General features: G+C 43.8%; 2 protein-coding genes across 8 annotated transcripts; one reads left to right on the plus strand and one right to left on the minus strand.

Annotated features, from left to right (window-relative positions):
* Positions 1–5,967: 5,967 nt before the first annotated feature.
* On the plus strand, positions 5,968–7,894 carry LOC100276679 (uncharacterized). The gene is given in 3 exon segments (NM_001150406.1): positions 5,968–6,267; positions 6,411–6,486; positions 6,874–7,894. Coding segments are annotated over 3 exon segments (1,044 nt in total). The 5' UTR covers positions 5,968–6,201; the 3' UTR covers positions 7,776–7,894.
* A 1,862-nt stretch (positions 7,895–9,756) lies between these two features.
* On the minus strand, positions 9,757–19,192 carry LOC100381835 (uncharacterized). Of its 7 annotated transcripts, none has more exons than XM_035964890.1 (4): positions 18,955–19,192; positions 17,301–17,455; positions 10,648–10,720; positions 9,757–10,543 (listed from the first exon to the last, which is right to left on the minus strand). In XM_035964890.1, exons 2-4 carry the CDS (start codon positions 17,436–17,438, stop codon positions 10,083–10,085), a joined length of 672 nt encoding a protein of 223 aa, XP_035820783.1. In that variant the 5' UTR covers positions 17,439–17,455; positions 18,955–19,192; the 3' UTR covers positions 9,757–10,082. The 7 variants fall into 7 exon arrangements, with proteins under 7 accessions (XP_035820783.1, XP_035820786.1, XP_035820784.1 ...); XM_035964893.1 differs by having other exon boundaries at positions 17,410–17,467; positions 18,955–19,183; XM_035964891.1 differs by having other exon boundaries at positions 17,301–17,467; positions 18,955–19,183.
* Between the last annotated feature and the right edge of the window lie 1,217 nt (positions 19,193–20,409).

Consider the following 20,409-nt stretch of genomic DNA (forward strand, 5'->3'; position numbering starts at 1 on the left):
AGACATGATTTGTAGCGCATGTCAAGCAGGGAAGCAAGTTGGTGTTCATCATCCACACAAGAACATCATGACGTCTGACAGGCCACTTGAGCTACTCCACATGGATCTATTCGGCCCGATTGCTTACATAAACATCGGCGGGAGTAAGTACTGTCTAGTTATTGTGGATGATTATTCTCACTTCACTTAGGTGTTCTTTTTGCAGGATAAATCTCAAACCTAAGAGACCTTAAAGGGATTCTTGAGACGGGCTCAAAACGAGTTCGGCTTAAGGATCAAAAAGATTAGAAGCGACAACGGGACCAAGTTCAAGAACTCTCAAATTGAAGGCTTTCTTGAGGATGAGGGCATCAAGCATGAGTTCCCTTCTCCCCACACACCTCAACAAAATGGTATAGTGGAGAGGAAGAATAGAACTCTACTTGACATGGCGAGGACCATGCTTGATGAGTACAAGACTTTGGACCGGTTTTAGGCGGAAGCAATCAACACCGCTTGCTACGCCATCAACCGTCTCTACCTTCACCGAATCCTCAAGAAGACATCCTATGAACTCCTCACCGGTAAAAAAACCCAATGTTTTATATTTTAGAGTCTTTGGTAGCAAATGTTTTATTCTTGTTAAAAGAGGTAGAAAATCTAAATTTGCTCCTAAGGCTGTAGAAGGCTTTTTACTAGGATATGATTCAAACACAAGGGCATATAGAGTCTTCAACAAGTCCACTGGACTAGTTGAATTTTCTTGTGACATTGTGTTTGATGAGACTAACGGCTCTCAAGTAGAGCAAGTTGATCTTGATGAGCTAGATGATGAAGAGGCTCCATGCGTCGCGCTAAGGAACATGTCCATTGGGGATGTGTGTCCTAAGGAATCCGAAGAGCCTCCACGTGCACAAGATCAACCATCATCTTCAAATCAAGCATCTCCACCAACCCAAGATGAGGATCAAGCTCAAGATGATGAGAATGAAGATCAAGAAGAGCCACCTCAAGAGGAGGACAATGATCAAGGGGGAGATGCCAATGATCAAGACAAGGAAGATGATGAGGATCCAAGACCACCACACCCAAGAGTCCACCAAGCGATACAACGAGATCACCCCGTGAACTCCATCCTCAGCGATATTCATAAGGGGGTAACCACTCGATCTTGTGTTGCTCATTTTTGTGAACATTACTCCTTTGTGTCTTCTATTGAGCCATATAGGGTGGAAGACGCATTAAGGGATTCAGATTGGGTGTTGGCAATGCAAGAGGAACTCAACAACTTCACGAGGAATGAGGTATGACATCTTGTTCCACGTCCTAATCAAAATGTTGTAGGAACCAAGTGGGTCTTCCGCAACAAGCAAGATGAGCATGGTTTGGTGACAAGGAACAAGGCCCGACTTGTGGCCAAGGGTTATTCACAAGTCAAAGGTTTGGATTTCGGTGAAACCTATGCACCTGTAGCTAGGCTTGAGTCAATTCGCATATTACTTGCCTATGCTACTTACCATGGCTTTAAGCTTTACCAAATGGACGTGAAAAGTGCCTTCCTCAATGGACCAATCAAGGAGGAGGTCTATGTTGAGCAACCTCCCGGCTTTGAAGATAGTGAGTACCCTAATCATGTTTACAAACTCTCTAAGACGCTTTATGGGCTCAAGCAAGCCCCAAGAGCATGGTATGAATGCCTAAGAGATTTCTTTATCACTAATGGTTTCAAAGTCGGAAAAGCCGATCCTACTCTCTTTACTAAAACAATTGCAAATGATTTGTTTGTATACCAAATTTATGTTGATGATATCATATTTGGGTCTACTAACAAATCTACATGTGAAGAGTTTATAGGATTATGATTCAAAAATTCGAGATATCAATGATGGGGGAGTTGAAGTATTTCTTAGGATTTCAAGTGAAGCAACTCCAAGAGGGCACCTTCATCAGCCAAACCAAGTATATTCAAGACATACTTACCAAGTTTGGAATGAAGGATGCCAAGCCCATCAAGACACCCATGGGAACCAATGGGCATCTCGACCTCGACACGGGAGGTAAATCCGTAGATCAAAAGGTATACCGGTCGATGATAGGATCTCTACTTTATTTATGTGCATCTCGACCGGATATTATGCTTTCTGTATGCATGTGTGCAAGATTCCAAGCCGATCCTAAGGAAGTTCACCTTAGGGCCGTGAAACGAATCTTGAGATATTTAGTTCATACACCTAAGTTTGGTCTTTGGTACCCGAAGGGATCCACTTTTGATTTAATAGGATATTCAGATGCTGATTGAGCAGGGTGTAAGATTGATAGAAAGAGTACATCAGGGACTTGTCAGTTCTTGGGAAGATCCTTGGTGTCTTGGGCTTCAAAGAAACAAAACTCAGTAGCTCTTTCCACCGCCGAAGCCGAGTACATTGCCGCATACCATTGTTGCACGCAATTACTTTGGATGAGGCAAACCCTTCGGGATTATGGTTACAAATTAACCAAAGTCCCTCTCCTATGTGATAATGAGAGTGCAATCCGCATGGCGGATAATCCCGTTGAGCACAGCCGCACTAAGCACATAGCCATTCGGTATCACTTTTTGAGGGATCACCAACAAAGGGGGATATCGATATTGCTTATGTTAGCACCAAAGAACAATTAGCCGATATCTTTACCAAACCATTAGATGAGAAAACTTTTACCAAACTTAGGCATGAGCTAAACATTCTTGATTCTAGGAACTTTGATTGATCCCTTGCACACATAGCTCAATTATATACCTTTGACTAATGTGTTTTTCAAGTGTATTTCATGCTAAGTCATAGATTGAAAGGGAAATGGAGTCTTCGGCGAAGACAAGGCTTCCACTCCACTCCATCGTATTATTTACCCTTCGCCGTCACTCCGCATCGCTCTCCACTTTGGTATAATCCTTCACTCTTATATTATTTGCCAAAGGGGGAGAGAGTTTGTAAAGGGCTCATATTTCACTCACAAAGTATCCGTTTTTGGCGATTCATGCCAAAGGGGGAGAAAGTATTAGCCCAAAGCAAAAGGACCGCACCACCACCAATTTCAAAAAATGTTTGTATTAAAGAAGTTTTCCAATTGGTATCTTATTTTTGATATAATTTCAAATTGGTATGACCTCTTTCAAAATTAATATCTAAAACCCTCATTGAGGGGGAGTTTTGTTTAGTCAAAGGAAAATCACTTGAAACAGGGGGAGAAAAGTTCAAATCTTGAAAATGCTTCTTTCAATCTTATTCATATACCTTTGACTATTTGCAAAATATTTTTGAAAAGAATTTGCAAAAACAAAACTAGTGGTGTAAGTGTGGTCCAAAATGTTAAATTGAAGAAAGCAATCCATGCATATCTTATGAAAATGTAAATTGGTTTAATTCCAAGCAACCTTTGCACTTACCTTATACAAACTAGTTCAATTCTGCACTTATATATTTGCTTTGGTTTGTGTTGGCATCAATCACCAAAAATGGGAGATTGAAAGGGAAAGAGGGTCAAACCTTTTCCTAAATGATTTTGGTGGTTGAATTGCCCAACACAAATAATTGGACTAACTAGTTTGCTCTAGATTATAAGTTCTACAGGTGCCAAAGGTTCAACACAAACCAATAAAAATTCCAAGAAAGGGTTCAAATAAAAAGGAGCAAAAGAAACCGAAGGCAGCCCTGGTCTGGCGCACCGGACTGTCCGGTGGGCCACCGGACAGTGTTCGGTGCACCACCAGACAGTGTCTGGTGCACCAGGGTGAATCCACTCGAGCTGCTCAGCTTCAGGTTTCTAGAAATGGCTCTCCGCTATAATTCACCGGACTGTCCGGTGTAGCACTGGACTGTCCGGTGTGCCATGCGGAGCAACGACTACTGCGCCAACGGTCGAGTTCAACGGTCGGCTGACAACACTACAGTGCGGACTGCGCGCGCAGAAGTCAGAGCAGGCGCCAGAAGGTGCACTGGACAGTGAACAGTGACTGTCCGGTGGCCCCACATGTCAGAGCTCCAATGGTCGAACCCTAACGGTTGGGTGACGTGGCTGGCGCACCGGACTGTCCGGTGCGCCCATCGACAGCGGCCTTCACCAACGGGCATTTTGGTGGTTGGGGCTATAAATACCCCCAACAACCACACTTCAAGGCATCCAAGTTTTTCAGCCAACACATTCAATACAAGAGCTAGTGCATTCAATACAAGACACAATTAGATTGAATCAAAGTCTCTTCAAGTTCCAATTCCACTTAAAGCAATTAGTGACTAGATGAGAGAGTTTTGCCCGTGTTCTTTGAGCTCTTGCGCTTGGATCTCTTTTCTTCTTCCCCATTTCTTGTTCTCAACAACTTTGTAATCAAAGCAAGAGACACCAATTGTGTGGTGGTCCTTGTGGGGACTAAGTGTCCCAATTGATTGAGGAGAAAAGCTCACTCGGTCTAAGTGACCGTTTGAGAGAGGGAAAGGGTTAAAAGAGACCCGGTCTTTGTGACCACCTAAACGGGGAGTAGATTTGCAAGAACCGAACCTCGGTAAAACAAATCATCGTGTTACACTCTTTATTTGCTTGTGATTTGTTTTTGCCCTCTCTTTCGGTCTCAATTATATTTCTAACGCTAACCACAACTTGTAGTTGTGCTTAAAGTTTATAAATTTTAGATTTGCCTATTCACCCCCCTCTAGGCGACTTTCAATACCTACTCTTTATAGACCCATAACACTGGCATTTCGAACATGACTCCCATATGACACATTAAATATGTGATGTTCAATGTTACAACATGACAGATGCACTATTACCATGGCTTAGGCAGCATGGTACTAAAGACCACTATTTGGTATGTGCATCACCCTTGTAGCCATGTGTGGGCATGCCAATGTATCATGAAGCATTGATGAGTATAAATTGATACAACGACTACCAACTCCACCGTATTCCATGACATAAACTCCAACATCTATATAAGCAACATAAGAAGGATATCCCTGATGCCATGATCGAGGGCATGACTCCGCGTATGGCTTTGTGACCAGAATAAGATCGAGGTTATTGGCTCTTATTTAACCAAATCCATCGTCCAACTAACATGTAAACTCTCTCCTCCCTCTATATAAAAGGGGAACAAACTGAATACTATGGGCATACATTCAGAGGCACATGAGTCTCCCAACACAGATACACAATCCTAACAAACTAAAGAGGTCGCTACGCCACCTCTTTGGAGGATTCATCCAGAAACATAGGGATTCATTCTCACATAGGGTCCAATAACCTATAACTCTTGCTAGAGCAAAGTGCAAAGGGAAACTAGGTGGTCATGGTGCTATGTTGGTTCTTGAAGTTATAATTTTCTTCGCCTTTGTGTTCATTAGTCGATAAGTAGGAAAATAATATAAGATATTATGCCTATCATAGCCTTAACCTATCTAAACTGACCACATGTAGGTTTTTGATCATGCCAGATTTAATACGTCACTTGCCTGCGTTCTCTCTAATATTCTTTTTAGAATTTTACTGTGTGTCCACAGCGACACAAGTAGACATAAGAGGATGAGGATAGACTAGAAAAAACTAGACAAAAAAGATGCATGTTTGTTTGACTTTAATTCGAAATGGCCTTTACTTTTGTATATAATATTCTGTCTTTATGGATTGCAGCTGTATCAGTCCGTTTAAATCCGCTAGATCATTAATATAATATTAGATGTAGAATAGATATAGATTAATATTATAAACATTGATATCATTTATTAATTATAAATAAAAAATATATAAAAAACGTTCACACCCCCGGCCAAAGAAAAGATCCTCACGGAAACGAGGCAGCACTCAGGTATGTCCCGTCCCGTCTTTCGCCCCTGCGCGGATCGGAGGGACCCGATCCGACGGCACCTTCTCCCTCGGAGGAGGGTATTTCCGTCATTTTCTCAGAGAGCGCCGCTCTGGATCAAACTGCAACGGACGCCCCAAACGAAAAGGCCCAACAGATTTCGTCTCCATTTCCTCCTTTCTTTCCACTAAAACTCCGCCCCCGTGTGCCGTGTTATCTATCCACCCATCGGTTCGCCTTCCTCTCGCCGCTCGCCGCATCGCTTTTTAGGGTTTTCTCGCTCCTGCTCCCCCATCCTCCGCACCCTCGCTCCTCCCAACGCACGCGCGTCGACGACGACCGGCAGCCGCGCATCTGTCCGCCGCCGCCACTCACTACAAGGAGAAATGGGCAACAGCGACGCTGCATCGCCCGCATCGGCGGCCGCCGCGCGCGACTCCAAGAAGAAGAGGGTAAGAGCGGGCTATTTTCCTTTCGGGGTGGGGTCGGGGCGATCTCTCTGGTTCGGTTCCTGGTTTGGTTTGGTTTGGTTTGATTTGATTGCGCAGCGTGCCGATCTGATCTGAGTTCTGTCCTTTTATGGTGTTCCTTTCAGGGGAGCCGCTCGGCGGCGAAGCTGAAGCAGAGCAAGCGCGACACACGCCGTGAGCAGTTTCTGTCTAGGGGGCAAGGTCTGATCTCATGTCTGGTCTGTGCGATACATTAGTCTTAATCCGTGTTTGTGATTTTGGGGATTTCTGGTTTTCGATTGACGATTCGGCAGTGGTGTGCATGACGGATTTGAGCTCTCCATGCGTTGGATCGCGGTTTTTATATACAAAGTTATGATATTTTTTGTGAGACGTTTTGACCTTCTTCTGGATTTAAGCTCTCCATGCGTCGGATCAAGGTTATCTTCTCTGAGACGTACTTCTGAAATTTATGTTTTTCAGGTGCTGCTTCTGAATGCTACGTCTGTTCGTTGATTGGGGATTGTGGTTATATAGCTGTAAAGTTTGTGTTCTTTTTTATGGATTCGTTTTAAATCTGATATACCATTTCGTTTTGGATTGGTTCAGGCAATAAGGATGCCAAATCTGCAGCTTCGCCAACAGGAGCAGTTTCTGGGTCGCCCATACTCGCTTCCCCGCACCCTCCACTTCCTCGTCGCCGTGCTGATTCCAGATCAAGGGGCAGTGATCCGGAGGATAGGGATGAGGCTATTGCTGCTGGCCTTGAGGCAGATGGCAGTGGCCTTGACTCCCCAGGCTCAGACAAGCGCCAAAGTGGTGACTGCCCTCAGAGGAAGGGGTTCCCTGGCAATGGCGGTGGTCCCAGCCTCAGCAGTGGAAGCAGTGTATGGTCCAGCTCAAGGAGTGTGAGTGATGCTGAGGAGGATACAGGCGGCCCTGAGGATGAGAGTGAAGTCTTCGATGATTGGGAAATGGCTGCTGATGCGCTTTATGTCGATGACAGTTCTTGTAACCAGAGTTCAGGTCCCACACCGACACTCCCACAAGCTCCGACCACTGCAGAACCTTCTCATGCAGCGAAACCAGAACCGATTCAAAGCAAGACAAGGGCTTGGGCACCGGATGACATATTTCGACCACAGAGCTTACCCAGCATCTCCAAGCAGACCAGCTTCCCAGCAAGCATTGGTAACCGCTGGCAGGATATGGGAATGAGTGCTGCGCAGCAGGGAATTCTTTCATTGCCGCTGTCGTGCCCCATTTGCTGTGACGATCTTGACCTGACAGATTCGAGCTTCTGTCCCTGTCCTTGTGGGTTTCACATGTGCCTCTTCTGCCACAACAGGATCTTGGTGGAAGATGGGCGCTGCCCAGGTTGCAGGAAGCAATACAACACAGTTTCTGCAGCAGAAGGCGGCGGTGGAGGTGGCTCAAGAGCAACAGTTGGGACTGGACGAGAGATGGAAAAGCGACTGTCCCGTTCTTGTAGCATGGGTCCAAGTTACTAAACTGCCAGGGTTATGCTAGATCTATGTTGTAGCGCTACCCGTTGCATGTTACTGTCAGATATGCTCGTTTTTTGCGTATCGTCTGCTTTTGGTATAAAGAAATGTGAATATTCGAAATAGGTGCTGAATCCATATAGACTTGTCCAGAAACTCAGTTCCATACCGTTCTCGTTGCATGTGATGCATATGTTGCTGGAGAGGACTGTTTGTTGCTTACAGTTTGTGAGATAATATATATGCCATATAAGGTGACTGTTTTGTCCTTGTCTACGAGTATATGGGCACTTGAGCAGTAACTGTTGTTTATTTAATTTTAGACATTAAGTTTAGGTATTCACAATCTCATTCTTTGTGTTGGATTTATTATCTGTTCCCTTTATCTGTTGGTTGTACTTTATTTGATCTGCTCAGTGTAGGTTCTATTAGTAATTACTGTGCATTGTTTATTTGTTGGACTTCTCTCGACTTTTACCATGGGATTGATCTTTTGCTCATAGCATTAAAATGGAGTTGATTTTAGTTGAAATTTCATATTATGTTGGTTCACTGTTGCTTCCCAGTCTTGATATTCTTATTATTCTGCTAAAGGCGGGAAGGGATGAAATCATATTGTAAGTTGGTATTATATTATGTCTTGATCCATTGGCTAGTGACTTTGGGTATCAACATGGTCTCTAGAATTCAGCTTTGACTACTACTTCCATATCAATATATTTATATAATGTAGCAAGAGTATACTTCTACTGAACTAAATTTCAGAACAATCCTACTTGCATCATTCAAAATATTTGAACTCAACATATAGAAAGTAAACTTAGGACAACAACAAAACAGTGATTATTTGCTTGAAGGGTGCAACCAAAGGAGCTTCTTACCTGTTATCCTCATGGGCTCATATTACGCAGTCAGTTCAAGCTTTCTACATGAGCTTGGCATGATGTTGCCAACTTTTCCTAAGTTACACTGGTTAGACTGTTGAAGTCCAGGTGTTGAGATCCCAGTGTCATCAGAGTTCGAAGGTTGGCACAAACTTAATGGCAAAATCAGGTGGACGCCTCTCCCCCTGGTAGACTTTTTAGCTTGGACTTGTGTGTGCATGGAGATTTTGTGTCTGGACTCCATAACTCATGTTGAGCTATATATGCGTTATATAAATTTCTAATTGCACTTTTCAATTTAATGTGTATTCAGTGACTGGCAAACCTAGCGTCCCTGTATGTTGGATTGTTGGCTTATTTGGCAGACATAATTTGTTTGGTGGACTCACATAATTTGATGTAGAAAACCTCAAAGTTCAAAACTTTGCTTGGTGCTGTCATGACCATTTAATTTTGCTGGAGAAGAGATTACAGTTTAGCAAATGACATAGAAGCCTTAAATTTAGCCTTTGTACTGAGCGAAAAATGTTTTGCCTTCAAGGTATTGTATGACTTAAATTTAGCCTTAGCTATGCTTGTATTGAGTGAGAAGTGTCTTTAAAAATATTATGAACGCATGAGTTGGCTTCTGTTTCTTTCGAGTATCATCACCTGGGCTATGGTTCGTTTTTGAATGTTGAGTGTGTGCTTGTCCTGGTTGCTGGCTGCCAACGATGAAGTAACCTATTGGTTCTTTTCATTCATTTCAACCGTTCTGATCAGGCGTGTTTTGTTTTCCTTGAAGCGGGAATGAACTGAATGGGCACTCCGTTTCTCAATGTAGATCGGACAGACCTTGCAGTAATTTGTTAGATTGATGGAATGGCTCTTCTGTCTCAGCAGATTCGAATAAACTGGCAAATCATATTTTCAGTTTCTTGAAATGTTTTTTTTTGCGGTGCCAAGTCTAGACGCTTTGTTTGAGCTGATTGTTGAGAATGAATAGACAGTTTGCTAAGAACGATATTGTTGCAGAAAGTTTAGGCCGAAAGTATATACTGCGCTTGAGTGGCTCTACAACCTCTGCTGTTGACGCTCAGTCATGCAGAACGATCCTAAATATCTGCTGTCAAGAAACAAGCATTCTGTCGCATTTTTAACAGTGTATTGACACAGATGCAAAATTTTGGAAGCACTACACGCAGCAAGCACATCATTGATCATGAATGACTAAGCAGCGTAGTGACGTACTGTGCATGGAACAAGTTAAGTCACTAGTAGAGTTTGTTAAATGAAGCCTAGGCACGGGTAGCAAACAAAACAAGCAAGGGCTGCCACTTCTATAAGGAGAGTAGCTTGCCAACTTCCCTCTTCAGCCACAAGGTGCGCAGCCTGGGTTCATACGAAAGAAAGGTCTCCCTGTTCTCAGGGTCCTTGAAAACATCAGAGGCTAATACCTTGAAATCGTGAACTGGTCAGCGTCCTTTGCTCTTCGTTGTTTGACGCGAGGTTGCTTCATTCTGAAATTCATATAGGTCTCCATGATCTGCTGGATGTCTGGGGCCTTCCGCTTCTTGCGCCTGTCTCTCTGCAGTTCTACGCAAGAACTTGACTGTGCCTGTTCATCAGCTCTCTGCGGCCTCCGGTCCGAGCCATGCTGTAGCCGTTCCAGCACCTCTTCATCACGATTTTGCAGCGTGTCGAGATTGTCTATACCTTGGGGTCCCAATGCTGTTTGCTTAAGTAGGCTGATATTATTCCATGCCTCATTAACGCTTGTGTTAATTGTTCCACTAGGTCTTTCAGACAAGTCTGGGGCTGTGCTGATATTGTTGCCTCCATCACCAACGTTTCCACCAACATTCTGAGGTATGCTGGAAGGTGATTTTTGTGCCCCTTCAGGAATAGGACCTATCATAGTAACATATTTATTTTAGTCAAGCAAAAGGTATCAGCGTATAGCACAGATCTTCTCAGCCCTTTTCCAGCTGTAGGCAGTGTGCACGTGTGCTCACCATCAAATAACAGTTCTAGTGAGTCAAGCAATGGAAAGCTCTTGCTTTGGTACTTCCGTGCATTGGGCATATCCTACAAAATTTAAAAGAATGTTAAAAGTTACCTCAGTTGTGTTAGGATTTATGGGCTTGGCCCAATTAAGTTATTCAAATAAATCTCAGGAAAATCTCAAAAGCCCATATAAGTGGATGGCAAAGGGATAGGTGGAACCAATAGCACCATATTGCTAGCTCTTGTGGAGTAGAGCTAGCTTAAATATGGAAGCCACACTCACTCACCAAGTCATGGATGAGAGGAGAGAGTGTGGAGAGCCACACGCGCGCGCGCGCTCGCTCGCTCGCCTCGCCTGGCCGGGCCGGGCCGGGGCGAAGGGCGCGGGCGCACGACATACGCGTGAATGGTCCGCCGAAATCCGGCCCCTCGCCTTGCGGGGGCGCGGCTACCTTTTGCCGTTTGATTTTTTGGTTTCTTGGCTGTTACGCTTATCCTAACCGATCGCTACAAAATCTCAACTGATTGCGAGATTTTCGTGGGCGGATAAGCACGGGGGGTCGCGGACTCGACCCTATAAAAGGAGCCCGGCAGCCAGCCTCCAAATCATCCCCAGATCCCAGTTCGCTTTCGCCTCTCTTCATAGCTGAGCCGCCTTTTAGTTCCCTTCGTCCCGACCGCAGAGGTGCATCTGCGATCAGGAGAGCAGGTCTCCGGAACCCTTCGTCTTCTAGATCCTGCACCGGGAGAGGGCGAATAAGGTTTTTGGGAAGCGTCTTCACGCGACTGCTCGTGATCTTCTGACATCGTCGACCCAGCTGATCCTGGCGCGCGCCAACAATCAGTAAGTCTAATCAGTACGCATCATCTGATTTGGCTTTTATTTCAGTTCTTCTGATTTGGTCATGATTTATATTCGGAATTTAATTTGGAATTTGTCTAATTATTCAACAATCCAAAAACCTTATTGTAGACAATTTCCTAGTTTTTCTATGGCTGCTTTTGCCGACGCGCTGAAGCCAGAAAAGTTTAATGGTATGCACTTTAAGAGATGGCAAGTCAAGGCCACGCTCTGGCTTACTGCTATGAATGTCTTCCATGTTAGTAAAGGCAGACCTGAGGGTCCACTGACTCCTGAACAGGAGAAAGAGTACGACCATGCCAATACTATGTTCACGGGAGTCGTTCTTAGCGCCCTTGTTGACCGTCTGGTTGATGCGAATATGCAGTACACAGACGGGAAACAGTTGTGGGATGCACTTACTACTAAGTATGGTGCATCAGATGCTGGCAGTGACCTGTATATCATGGAGAGCTTTCATGATTATAAGATGGTTGATAATCGCTCTATTGTAGAGCAAGCTCATGAAATACAGTGTATAGCCAAGGAGCTCGACCACCTTAAGATAGTCCTTCCTGACCGATTTGTGGCCGGATGCATTATTGCAAAGTTGCCTTCTACATGGAGGAACTTCGCCACAGCTCTGAAACATAAGAGACAGGAGATATCAGTTGAAAATCTGATAGCGTCTCTGGATGTTGAGGAGAAAGCTCGGGCTAAGGACACGGGATCTAAAGGAGGCGAGGGCCACTCCAGCGCCAACATGGTTCAGAAGAACCACAACAAGGGCAAAGGAAAGCCAAAATCTAACAAGCCCAACAAAACTACCAACTTCAAGAAGAAGAAGAACAAGGCTGAATTGACATGTTTCGCATGTGGCGAGGCGGGTCATTTTGCCAAGGATTGTCCCGATCGAGCGGATCGCCGTGGCAAAAAGGGCAATGTCAACACAGTGGTCGCTAGCAATGAGGAAGACAAAGGGTATGGTAATTTACCTTTCATCTTCTCAGTATTTCAATCACCTAGCTGGTGGCTTGATACTGGTGCTAATGTTCATGTGTGTTCTGACATCAACTTGTTCTCTTCTTATCAGGGCGCCCGGGATTCTTCCGTGCTAATGGGGAATGGGTCACATGCTTCTGTTCATGGCACTGGCACGGTGGATCTGAAGTTTACTTCGGGAAAGATCGTGCAGCTGAAGAACGTGCATCATGTCCCTTCTATACACAAGAATCTCGTTAGCGGAACCCTTCTATGTAGAGATGGGTTCAAGGTAGTTTTAGAGTCCAATAAATTAGTTGTGTCCAAGTCTGGACAATTTATTGGTAAAGGCTATGATTGCGGAGGCTTGTTCCGCTTTTCTTTGTTAGATTTCAATAATAAGTCTGTGAACCATATTTGTGCTAATGTTGATGATCTTGCGAGTATTTGGCATTCTCGTTTGTGTCATATTAATTTTGGCTCTATGTCTCGGCTTGCAACCATGAGTTTAATTCCGAATATCACCATAGTCAAAGGTTCTAAGTGCCATAGTTGTGTGCAGTCGAAGCAACCTCGAAAGCCTCATAAGGCTGCTGAGGAGAGACACCTGGCACCACTAGAACTCATACATTCTGATCTTTGTGAGATGAATGGTGTGTTGACAAAAGGTGGTAAGAGATACTTCATGACATTGATTGATGATGCGTCTAGATTTTGCTATGTATACTTGCTAAAAACTAAAGATGAGGCTTTAGACTACTTTAAAATCTATAAGGCTGAGGTTGAAAACCAACTAGAGAGAAAGATCAAACGTCTTAGATCAGATCGTGGTGGTGAGTTCTTTCCCAAAGTCTTTGACGATTTCTGTGCAGAACATGGCATTATTCATGAGAGGACTCCTCCCTATTCACCCGAGTCAAACGGGATTGCTGAAAGGAAAAACCGTACGTTGACTGACCTGGTGAATGCCATGTTAGACACTTGTGGTTTATCTAAGGCATGGTGGGGGGAGGCAGTCCTGACTTCATGTCATGTTCTGAATAGAATTCCTATGGGCAAAGAAGAGAAAACCCCTTATGAGAAGTGGGTTGGGAGAAAACCATCACTTTCATACTTGCGCACTTGGGGGTGCATGGCGAAAGTCAATGTACCAATTAATAAAAAGCGCAAGCTTGGTCCAAGGACAGTGGATTGTGTCTTTCTTGGATATGCTTCGTGTAGCATAGCATATAGATTTTTAGTAGTTAAATCTGAAGTTCCTGATGTGTATGTTGATATTATTATGGAATCACGTGATGCTACTTTCTTTGAGCATATATTTCCAATGAAAGACATTCATAGCAATTCTAGATACTCTTCTGAGATAATTCCTGAACATAATACACCTATTGAGAGTTTTGAACAGCCACATGAAATTGTCCTAGAGGAGGATGACAATGATGCTCCTAAAAGGAGCAAGAGACAAAGGGTTGAAAAATCCTTTGGTAATGATTTCATTGTGTACCTTGTGGACGATACTCCTACTACCATTGCAGAAGCATTTGCATCTCCAGATGCAGATGATTGGAAAGAAGCAGTTCATAATGAGATGGACTCTATTCTTTCAAATGGTACGTGGGAAGTCACTGATCGACCCTATGGATGCAAACCCGTGGGTTGTAAGTGGGTGTTTAAAAAGAAGCTCAAGCCTGATGGTACAATTGAAAAGTACAAGGCTAGGCTTGTGGCTAAAGGCTATACTCAGAAAGAAGGAGAAGACTTCTTTGATACTTACTCACCTGTTGCTAGAATGACCACTATTCGAGTACTACTTTCTTTGGCTGCCTCGTATGGTCTCCTTGTTCATCAGATGGATGTAAAGACAACTTTTCTTAATGGAGAGCTGGACGAGGAAATCTATATGGAACAGCCTGATGGATTTGTAGTAAAGGGTCAAGAAAGCAAGGTGTGCAAGTTATTGAAATCTTTGTATGGTCGGAAGCAAGCACCAAAACAGTGGCATGAGAAGTTTGACACTACTCTAACGTCTGCAGGCTTTGCCATTAATGAGGCAGACAGGTGTGTATATTATCGCTGTGGTGGGGGCGAAGGAGTTATATTGTGCTTATATGTTGATGATATATTGATATTTGGCACAAACATTGATGTGATCAATGAAGTCAAGTCTTTTCTATCAAAGAGTTTTGATATGAAAGATCTGGGAGAAGCTGATGTGATTCTAAACATCAAGCTGATTAAGGCAGATGGTGGGATTACTCTCTCGCAATCTCACTATGTTGAAAAGGTTTTGAAGCGATTTGGCTTCTCTGAGTGCAAACCTTCTCCAACACCTTATGATCCCAGTGTGACACTGCGAAAGAACAAGAGAATTGGTTTAGACCAATTGAGATACTCTCAGATTGTCGGTTCACTCATGTATCTTGTTGGTGCAACAAGGCCCGATATCTCGTTTGCTGTGAGCAAATTGAGTAGGTTCATGTCAAACCCCGGGACTGATCATTGGCATGCACTTGAGCGGGTTATGCGCTACCTGCAAGGTACAATGAGTTATGGAATTCACTATTCTGGTCAGCATGTAGTACTTGAAGGATATAGTGATTCGAACTGGATATCTGATGCAGATGAGCTTTATGCCACCAGTGGTTATGTCTTTACTATTGGTGGAGGTGCGGTATCATGGAGGTCATGCAAGCAGACCATTTTGACGAGGTCAACCATGGAAGCCGAGCTAGCTGCACTTGACACAGCAACCGTTGAGGCAGAATGGTTGCGTGAACTCTTGATGGACTTGCCGGTGGTTGAGAAACCAATACCAGCTATCCTTATGAACTGTGACAATCAGACAGTGATTGCTAAAGTGACGAGTTCTAAGGATAATGGAAAGTCATCAAGACATGTCAAAAGACGATTGAAGTCTGTCAGAAAGTTGAGAAACTCCGGAGTTATAAGTGTGACTTATATTTCAACAGATAAAAATCTGGCAGATCCTTTTACCAAGGGACTACCACGTAATGTGATAGAAATCGCATCGAGAGAGATGGGTATGAGACCCGAATAAAGTTGCCATGGTGGAAACCCAGTCTATGTGATCGGAGATCCCGTGAATTAGGTCCTGGGAAGAACAAGCCATTGGTGAACTGAGGAGAGTAACTTTTGACCCTCTCTAAGTAAAGATGCAATACTCTCAAATGCTGTAAGGCAGGTTGGCTTTGTGCCTTAATGTGTTCTGTTGGCTTGTATTAGCGAAGATGTTGTCCTGCAGAACATTCTTTGAAAGAACACACCTATATGAGTTAGACTGTCTAACGTCGCAGTCTATGAGATTTGGGTGATCTCTAGTAAACTCATGAAGAGACCTTGGAGTACGACGTATATGCTCCACCCGAGAAGGGGACTACTGGTAGCCAAGTACTGGTCATGACTTCAAGTGAAACCCATTCACGCAAAACTTGCAATTCAAGGCATAGTCCATTGTCCAAGTTGTGGGTTGGTGTAACTTGGAGTTCTAGGCGGAAGTTCAACTTAACAGTCTCTGCTGAAAAACTAGTATATTAAACGGTAGTGAACAGTGGCGAAAACTGCAGATGGGCATTTGAGATCTGGTGGGGGATTGTTAGGATTTATGGGCTTGGCCCAATTAAGTTATTCAAATAAATCCCAGGAAAATCTCAAAAGCCCATATAAGTGGATGGCAAAGGGATAGGTGGAACCAATAGCACCATATTGCTAGCTCTTGTGGAGTAGAGCTAGCTTAAATATGGAAGCCACACTCACTCACCAAGTCATGGATGAGAGGAGAGAGTGTGGAGAGCCACACGCGCGCGCGCGCTCGCTCGCCTCGCCTCGCCTGGCCTGGCCTGGCCTGGCCGGGCCGGGCCGGGGCGGGGCGAAGGGCGCGGGCGCACGACATACGCGTGAATGGTCCGCCGAAATCCGGCCCCTCGCCTTGCGGGGGCGCGGCTACCTTTTGCCGTTTGATTTTTTGGTTTCTTGGCTGTTACGCTTATCCTAACCGATCGCTACAAAATCTCAACTGATTGCGAGATTTTCGTGGGCGGATAAGCACGGGGGGTCGCGGACTCGACCCTATAAAAGGAGCCCGGCAGCCAGCCTCCAAATCATCCCCAGATCCCAGTTCGCTTTCGCCTCTCTTCATAGCTGAGCCGCCTTTTAGTTCCCTTCGTCCCGACCGCAGAGGTGCATCTGCGATCAGGAGAGCAGGTCTCCGGAACCCTTCGTCTTCTAGATCCTGCACCGGGAGAGGGCGAATAAGGTTTTTGGGAAGCGTCTTCACGCGACTGCTCGTGATCTTCTGACATCGTCGACCCAGCTGATCCTGGCGCGCGCCAACAATCAGTAAGTCTAATCAGTACGCATCATCTGATTTGGCTTTTATTTCAGTTCTTCTGATTTGGTCATGATTTATATTCGGAATTTAATTTGGAATTTGTCTAATTATTCAACAAGTTGCATATCTATGTGGTAAGAGTAGAAGAACTAAGCCCTCACCTCGATAATCTCATCCCAGATTTCATCTGTTGTTCTAAACATGGACGCACTCTGGTCCCATGAGACACCATCACGTTGGAGGATAGATTTTATCGACCTATAGTCTTTCTTCAATTGAGTCTCATGCAGTGTTCTTAAGGCGTCGCTAGGCGGCGCCTAGGCGTCCAGGCGCCCGGGCAAAACTGGTCGCCTTGCTCGCCATACCCGCCTAGGCGCCGCCTAGGCGCTAAGGCGGTTTTCTGGTTTACTTGCTCGCCTAGGCGCCTTAAGAACACTGGTCTCATGTTCCTGGATTTGCATTTTACTAAACTTTGCTTCAAGGTACCGTACATTGAAATCCCTAACAATTTTCCTCCACCCCTCTGTTCTCCAACCGTTTTGGGTACGATAATGTGAAGTGTTGTTCTCATGAAGTATATCAACAAGACCCTTTTCGTACTTCATCATCCATCTTGGCCTATTTGCCATTTAATCCTGCAATAGGCCTATAAAGAAAACTGCGATAGGTCAGAAAAAACATCTATTGTATTTCTCTGACAAGCCATGAGGGGCTAAAACTAAATGGACAAAATGTTAAAGGCAAAGAAAAGACCCAGCTTCCATTCAGTACTGAAATTATAACGCAAGCACAGTTCAACCATAACACTTCTATATCAAGTCAATGACGGTTACATGTCATTCTTGTTGGAATAAGTCACTATTGGTACCAGGACAGCTAACATATAAACCAGAACGTAACAGTAGCACCCTAAAAGTGAAGGAAGCATGGCTGCATGGGTGCATGACAGAGTGCGATGTTAACATATCTTTCCGTGCCATACATTATCATACTGTGAACAAAAATGTACAAAAGAAAATTCAACTGATGTCTCATCCAAAACCTACTAACATTCTAGACCATACATTTAGCATTGCATGCATGATGCTATGGAAAAATAAACCTAAAACGATATTTTTTTTCCTAAAGATACATTTAGAATCTTAATGTGAAACCAGCCGCTCTTATTGGTGATCTACAAGAACAAGTGTATCTTCAACAAACAGTGTGTTTGATGAAAGAAGGCCAAGTACATAAGCTGGTATAGACTTAGAAAAAATCTTACTGACTTTGCCAAGCACCGAGAGCATGGTTTTTCGACGTGTATTTAGCAAACTCTGGCTTTGAGAAAATGCCAACTAGGATTGCTGCATATAGGATATGCAAAGGGATCGAGATTTCCATTTGGGAGTTCAACTTGATGACATGATCGTCACAGGTACTAGCACTGTGTACTGCTAAGATAAAAGCTTCAACAACAGGTGATGCAGAAAAGTGTATAGATGTTTCTTCTCCAATTTATTTTATAGGGAAATTGGAAATGGAGCTACAAGCCTATTCGCTTGCACGCTTGCACTGCTTGCATAGCAGTTATTGCCTTTGGGGCTAGCTTCAACCCATACAAAGATTTTAATAATTTACCCACCTTGTCCTCTTATCCAGTTATTACAAATTCTATCGATATAGATTTTCCCGTCTAACTTTCGAAAAGCTGTATGAGAAGTATTGCTGTTTGCAAGACAGAAATTCAGACCACAGGGAATAAATTCGAGCAGCATAGCTACATAGGCAAGGCATTGGAAGCGTCGAAGCACAAATCTTATACTACACCTGCTACTGAACAGCAACAGAGGGAGATCCGCATGAACACACTCTCCCAGTTCATAAGCCCGAGACGAAATTAATCGAACAAGTTGTATATGGCACGACCGCACAAACAAAACCACATCCAGCAACCACTGCTTCGACATCACCAACGAGCGCGGAGCGAGACACCGCCTCGACGGCAGACGCTTATCAGCATCCCCGCGTCGAATCCGGAAACTCACCGGATCGAGTCGCACACGCACTAAGCCACGTGAACCCCGGCGGATTCAAACCCGCCCGGAAGGCACCTAAACGGCGAAGAGCAGGGACAAGACAAAGGTGGGAGCAGGTTGTAGTTACCTCCGCGCTGAGCCCGCAGAAACCAGAAGAAGCCACACTGCCACAGCACCGCTGTGGCGGGGCCGCGAGCCGCCGGTCGCCTCGAGCTCAACGGCGTCGATGCCTCCGTGCCGCGGCTCCCGAGCGCTGCTCCGGCCCGTAGGCCGTAAGGCACCCCCACGGTTGGGTTGGTGGCGGAACCCGGCTGTTCGGTATACCCGTGATCTGTCCCCACTCTCCAGCCAAACGGGATGCTAATCACATCCAACTAAGGTCTTGTTCGTTTGTTTAGTATTGATGGATCGACATGATTCCTAATTAGATTGTTTCTCTAATTTATATAAACTTTGATTAGTTGGAACGATTCTGGGTTAAATCCGACATAAACGAATAAGGCCTAAACATGAGGTGCCTGACGTGCTTGGAATTGGTTGTTTCTGTTTGGGAAGGAGAAATCCAAATTGAAGCCACGGGAAAAATACTAGGAATGAGGGAAAAATACTAGGAACCAGATAATTGTATTCATATAGTGAAAGTTAGGCTATGGACTGAAAATAACCTAACTTTCACTAAAAGAATACAACTGCATAGGGTGAAAAGTATGGTGCTGCTACATGAATACATGATACACTGTCAACAATATATAATGCTATACTTATATGTTTTAACTATTTAACTAGTGTGATGTTGTGTCTATAAGAATGGATTGAAACATTCGGACTACTCCAGCTGCAATCTATAGAGACAAAACACTATATATAAACAATAGAAGTCGTTTCGGATTAAAGTCAAGCGAACAATTTGATCATCTTTTTATGCCACGACCTAAGATATCTTGCCAAAGTAAGATTTCTTTTTCTCCTTCCTATTAAATACCTTGTCACATCGACAAAAAAATTATATGTCATCTTATTAATGAGTATGATACTACTCATTAGGAATATCATTATCATGCATATCATATAAGGAGGTTTGAAATAGAGACAAAACACATAAACAATAGAAGTCGTTTCGGATTAAAGCCAAACGAACAATTTGATCATCTTTTTATGCCACAACCTAAGATATCTTGCCAAAGTAAGTTTTCTTTTCTCCTTCCTATTAAATACCTTGTCACATCAACAAAAAAAATTATATGTCATCTTATTAATGAGTATGATACTACTCATTAGGAATATCATCTTAGGAATATCATTATCGTGCATATCATATAAGGAGGTTTGAAATAGAGACAAAACACTATATAAACAATAGAAGTCGTTTTGGATTAAAGCCAAGCGAACAATTTGATCATCTTTTTATGCCACAACCTAAGATATCTTGCCAAAGTAAGATTTCTTTTCTCCTTCCTATTAAATACCTTGTCACATCAACAAAAAAAATTATATGTCATCTTATTAATGAGTATGATACTACTCATTAGGAATATCATTATCGTGCATATCATATAAGGAGGTTTGAAACTATGATGAAATA

This window comes from Zea mays, chromosome 2 (genome assembly GCF_902167145.1).
Source record: "Zea mays cultivar B73 chromosome 2, Zm-B73-REFERENCE-NAM-5.0, whole genome shotgun sequence".
In the NCBI taxonomy this organism is placed as follows: Eukaryota; Viridiplantae; Streptophyta; class Magnoliopsida; order Poales; family Poaceae; genus Zea; species Zea mays.